Raw genomic sequence first — 6,455 nt, forward strand, 5'->3', positions numbered from 1 at the left:
ACTAAAATCTAATCAAGTTGAAACCAAAAAAGGCTATTATTAATAGGTGCAGTAAAAAATGGAGACTCCAACTTACAGGATAAATGAGGCAGAAGAGAGAATTATTGTTATAAAAGACCAAATGATGGACTAAAGAAGCTGAGAAAAAGAGAGCTAAACAACTACTGGATCACTAGGGGAGAATTTGAGAAATAAGTGATACCATAAAGCAAAACAATTATCAGAATCATTGGGATCCCAGAAGAAGAGAAAAGAGTGAGGTGGGGAACAGAAGAGATACTGGAGCAAATTATAGCAGAGAACTCCCCTAATTTGGAGAAGGAGTCAGGTATTCAAGTTCAAGAGGCACAGAGAACACTCCCTCAAAATCAATAAAAAATAGGTCAACACCTTGACATCTAATAGTAAACCTTGCATATCTCAGAGACAAAGAGAAAATCTTGAAAGCAGCTCAGGACAAGAGGTCTGTAACCCACATGGGCAGAAACAGACTGGCAGCAGACCTATCCACAGAGACCTGGCAGACCAGAAAGGACTGGCATGATATATTCAGGGTGCCAAATGAGAAAATATGCAGCCAAGAATACTTTATCCAGCAAGGCTGTCATTTAAAATAGAAGGAGAGATAAAAAGCTTCCAGGAGAAACAGAAACTAAAAGAATGTGTGATTACTAAACCAGCCCTGCTAGAAATATTAAAGGGGATCCTTTAAGCAAAGAGAGCCCAAAAGTAACATAGACCAGAAAGGAACAGACAATATACAGAAAGAGTGACATTACAGGTAATACAATGGCACTAAATTCATATCTTTCAATAGTTACTCTGAATGTAAATGGGCTAAATACCCCTTATCAAAATACACATGGTATCTGATTGGATAAAAACAAAAAACAAAAAACAAAAACCAAGATCCAAGATCCATAGATATGTTGTCTGCAAGAGATTCATTTTAGACCCATAGACACCACCAGAGTGAAAGTGAGGGGGTGGGGAAGCATTTATCATGCCAATGGACATCAAAAGAAAGCTAAGGTAGCTAGCAATCCTTATATAAGACAAATTAGATTTTAAACCAAAGACTGTAATAAAAGAGGAGGAAGGACGCTATACCATAACTAAAGGATCTATTCAACAGAAAGGTCTAACAATTATAAATATTTATGACCCTAACATGGGAACAACCAATTATATAAACCAAGTAGTAACAAAATTAAAGAAACACATTGATAATAATACAATGATAGTAGGGGATTTTAACACGCCCCCTCACTGCAATGGAAAGATCATCTAAACAAAAGATCAATAAGGAAACAAGGACTTTGAATAACACACTGGGCCAGATGGACTTCACAGATATATACAGAGCATTCCATCCTAAAGCAACAGAATACACCTTCTTCTCAAGTGTGCATGGAACATTCTCCAGAGTAGATCACATATTGGATCACTAATCAGGTCTCAACTGGTACCAAAAGATTGGGATGATTCCCAGCATATTTTCAGGCCACAACACTTTGAAACTTGAACTCAATCATAACAGGGAATTTGGGAAGAATTCAAATACATGGAGGCTAAAGAGCATCCTACTGAAGAATAAATGGATCAACCAGGAAATTAAAGAAGAATTTTTAAAAACTCAAGGAAACAAATTAAAATGAAAACACAACTGTTCAAAACCTTTGGGATGAAGCAGAGACAGTCCTAAGAGGGAAGTACATAGCAATACAAACCTTTCTCAAGAAACAAGAAAGGTCTCAACTATACAAGCTAAACTTACACCTAAAGGAGCTGGAGAAAGAACATTAAAAAAGCCTAAATCCAGCAGGAAAAGAGAATTAATAAAGATTAGAGTAGAAATCAATGAAACAGAAACCAAAAGAACAGTAGAGCAGTTCAATGAAACTAGGGTTCTTTGAAAGAATTAGTAAGGGTGATAAACCCCTGGCCAGACTTATTAAAAAGAAAAGAGAAAGGACCTAAAACAAAATCATCAATGAAAGAGGAAAGATCACAACCAACACTGAAGAAATACAAATAATTTTAAGAACATATTATGAGCAACTATATGCCAAAAAATTGGGCAATCTGGAAGAAATGGATGTATTCCTAGAGATGTATAAACTACCAAAACGGAAATGGGAAGAAATAGAAAACCCAAACAGACTAATAACCAGTAAGGAAATTGAAGCAGTAATCAAACGTCTGCCAACAAACTAGAGTCCAAGGCTGGCTGGCTTTCCAGGGGCTTTCTACTAAATATTAAAGAAGAATAACTATTCTTATGAAGCTGTTTCAAAAATAGAAATGGAAGGGAAACTTCCAAACTCTTCCTATGAGGCCAGCTTTACCTTAATCCCAAAACCAGACAAAGACCCACCAAAGAGGAGAATGATAGACCAGTATCTCTGATGAACATGGATGCCAAAATTCTCACCAAGATACCAGCCAATAGGATACAACAGTACATTAAAAGGATGATTCACCACTACCAAGTGGGATTTGTTCCTAGGCTGAAGCATGGTTCAAAATCCACAAACCAATCAACAGGATATGCTACATTAATAAAAGAAAGGACAGGAAACATATGATGCTCTCAATAGATATAGAAAAAGCATTTGACAAAATATAACATCCTTTCTTGATTGGAAGTCTTCAAGGTGTAGGGATAGAGGGAACATACCTCAATTTCATAAAAGCCATATATGAAAAGTCCACAGAGAATATCATTCTCAATGGGGAAAAACTGAGTGCTTTCTCCTAAGGTCAGGAACATGGCAGGGATGTCCACTCTCACCACTTTTGTTCAACATAGTACTAGAAGCCTTAGCCTTAGCAATCAGACAACAAAAAGAAATAAAAGGCATCCAAATTGGCAAAGAAGAAGTCAAACTCTCACTCTTCACAGATGATGTTTTGCTCTGTATGGAAAACCCAAAGGACTCCACCCCAACATTGCTAGAACTCATACAGGAATTCAGCAGCAATGTGAATCAATGCACAGAAATCAGTTGCATTTCTGTACACAAACAATGAGACAGAAGAGAGAAATTAAGAAGTCAATCCTATTTATAATTGCACAAAACACCATAAGATATCTAGGAATAAAGCTAACCAAAGAGGCAAAGGATCTGTATTCAGAAAACTCAGAAACACTCACTCATGAAAGAAAGTGAGGTAGACACAAAGAAATGGAAAAATGTTCCATGCTCATGAACTGGAAAAACAAATATTGTGAAAATGTCTATGCTAGTTAGAGCAATCTATACATTCAATGCAATCCCTATCAAAATACCATCAACTTTTTCACAGAGCTGGAACAACTAATCCTAAAAGCTCTATGGAACAAGAAAAGATCCCAAATAGCCAAAGGAATGTTGAAAAAGAAAACCAAACCTGGTGGCATCACAATTCTGGAATTCATGCTCTATTACAAAGCTGTAATCATCAAGATGGTGTGGTACTGGCTCAAAAACAGACATTTAGATCAATGGAACAGAATAGAGAGCCCACAAATGGACCCTCAATTCTGTGGTCAACTAATCTTCTACAAAGTAGGAATGAATGTCCAATGGATAAAAGACAGTCTCTTCAACAAATGGTGCTGGGAAAATTGGACAGCCACATGTAGAAGAATGAACAGGAGCCATTTTCTTACACCATACCCAGAAATAAACCTAATGCCAAATATGAATACAAATGAAGCAAAAAATTAAAAAAAAAAAAAAGGAAAATGCCTCATCTTTATGAGTATTGTCAAAGTATTGTTAGATCTCCTTATCAGAAGCAGTTAATGAAATGTGGGGAGGCTATAGCAAGATCTCCCTCCCGGTTCTTTTTTTTTTTTTTTTTTAAGATTTTATTTATTTATTTGACAGACAGAGATCACAAGTAGGCAGAGAGGCAGGCAGAGAGAGAGGAAAGCAGGCTCCCTGCTCAGCAGAGAGCCCGATGTGGAACTCGATCCCAGGACCCTGAGATCATGACCTGAATCGAAGGCAGCGGCTTAACCCACTGAGCCACCCAGGCAGCCCTCCCTCCTGGTTCTTGAAGGGACTTCCAAAGTGGGTCAAGATGCTCTAGCAATCAATTAACAAACATGTAATGAATGGGAATCATGTGCAGGCTCTAGGTCCTTCTACACTCACTGAACTGGCTGATACCTGCTCTTTTTTAACTATGCAAGGGACATCAACTACTCAGGAGACATCCCAATCACAGAGGCCTGATTCCATAGGGGGTAGTGGTCCTGGAAAAAGGAGTACCACAGCCATAATACCATCTGTCCTCAGCTATGCAGACCGAGCAACAAAATAGACTAAATATATGTTTAAAATCATAGGTCTCATCCTCTGGAAAGCAAATTCTATCAAAACAATGAGATCTTAAATTCTTCTCCAGAGTCATGAGATATTTTTGATCTATTTTAATTTTTGTTTTTAAAAAAATATATATATATAGCCAATTAACTAAAGTAACATGTGAATTACAGCTGAATTTGAGTAATATGAGAAAACACAAAATCTCCATAATTTCCCTTGCTGAGGATGCCCATTGCTAATAGGGTTTATGCATCCAGGCTCTGGAGATAGTTGATAGCTAGATTACCAGTCAGTATTGCTTTTTAAACGTTCCAACTTAATTCTTGTTTTCACCTAACAGAACAACTTTTTAGGTCAAAAAATTTCTTTTTCTTTACCATACTTCTAATGGCTGAATTATATTACATTATATGGATGTATTTATTTTTTGTTTATCCAATCTTCCCATACGGCATGTTTATGTTATCTCTGATTTTTGGTTATTATAAAAAATTCTGACAAAAAAGTCCTTGTAGTTAAATCCATAATTTCCATACTAATTCCCTTGGGATAAATTCATGGAAGTAGACATGCTGGATTAATGAGGGTGTACAGTTTAAGTCTTGCTGTATGCTGCTGGATTGGCTTGACATCTCAGGTTGGAGCTGGCATGACCACTCAGTTTAAGATGTTTGGGTTTCCAGCAGCAGTCACAGCAAACTCTGGCTTCAAGGGGTGAAGCTGCATTCCAGAACTCAGAAGCTGGCTTTCCCCTGCTGGCCTGCTGCATTAGAACCCATGGTTACCAGATTCTCCTCCAGCTTTGGTTCTTACCCTGAAGGATTAAAATCAGGAGCACTCATGGTCTGGTGGATAGATTTTTGGGGGGTGGTCCTCTGAACTCCAGAGGTTCAAAACCTAGAACTAGCTAGAATCTAGAACTTCTAGAACCAGGAGTGAGAACTGACAGATCCAGGTTAGAACCAGCTCTGAACATCTATAGGGGGTCTGTTTGGGGGAAGGCAGAACAAAAAGCTACCTCTTGAAATCATTGATTTTAGATAAAGGAGTCAAAGGTCTCTCCAACAAGTACTGACATTCTACAAAATACGAGTTCTGTTCTAGTTTACCAAACGCCCGTGTGGTATTTCAGCCCAAGTGTCTTAAATATACATAGGCAAGAGAAGTTCCAGTTTGAATGAATTGGGTCATTCTTAGCTCATTTTAATTTTCCACTGCAAGTGAACTTAACTTTGTTTCCACTCTTTACAAGAGAGGGTGTGGATCTGGGCTAAAATCCTGGTTTTTACACTTCTTAGAGATCTGCCTTGAGCGAGTAACTAATTTCTTTGTGCCTCAGTTTTCACATTGGTAAAATGGGCATCAGGATACCTATTTCATGTTGCAAGGATTAAATGAGAAAGCAAAGGTTGTGCACCTGAGGGTCTAGCATCCAGTAAATACTTAGAAAACATGAATCCTCTTTTCCTGTTCCCTTAGTTCATCAGCGACTCTGGTGTGGCATAAACATTATAAATGTAGAGTCTTTCCCAACTGCTTTATTTACAATTTCAGGTTCATTGGCTATCTCAAATCAGCAGGAGGCCTTCTATAAGTGGAGCCATTCACTTACAATAACCAAGAAGCAGAAACAGCCCGAACCTCCACTAACAGATCAACAGATAAGCAATTTGTGGTATAGACATACAATGGAGTATCATTCAGCCACAAAAAGGTTAAAATAAAAATAAAAATACATACTACAATGTGGATGAACCTCGAAAACTTTATGCTAAGTGGGAGGTTGGGGTACCAGGTAGTGGGTATTATAGAGGGCACGGATTGCATGGAGCACTGGGTGTGGTGCAAAAATAATGAATACTGTTATGCTGAAAATAAAAAATAAATTTAAAAAAATCAGAAACAAAGAGTCACATATTGTATGATTCCATTTACATGAAATATTCAGAATGGAAAAATCAATAGAGAGAGAGAGAAGACATAGATGATTTTAGGGGTTGGGGAAGGTATAATGGAGGAACTGCTTAATGGGAAAGGGGTTTGACTTTGGAGTGATAGGAATGTTCTGGAACTAGAGAGAGGTGGGGAGCACACAACATCGTGAATCTGAATGCCACTGAATTGTTCATTTTAAAA

General features: G+C 37.7%; 1 protein-coding gene across 1 annotated transcript in view; it reads left to right on the top strand.

Moving 5' to 3' along the window:
* SEL1L3 (SEL1L family member 3) overlaps positions 1-6,104 on the top strand; it is a 128,938-nt gene extending 122,834 nt beyond the window's left edge. Inside the window, exon 24 of the mRNA XM_059164240.1 lies at positions 5,874-6,104. Within this exon, the coding sequence (XP_059020223.1) occupies positions 5,874-6,043 (170 nt within the window). The 3' untranslated portion in view covers positions 6,044-6,104. The remainder of the gene's footprint in view (positions 1-5,873) is intronic.
* The last annotated feature ends 351 nt before the right edge of the window (positions 6,105-6,455 follow it).

Source organism: Mustela lutreola, chromosome 1 (assembly GCF_030435805.1).
Source record: "Mustela lutreola isolate mMusLut2 chromosome 1, mMusLut2.pri, whole genome shotgun sequence".
NCBI lineage: Eukaryota > Metazoa > Chordata > Mammalia > Carnivora > Mustelidae > Mustela > Mustela lutreola.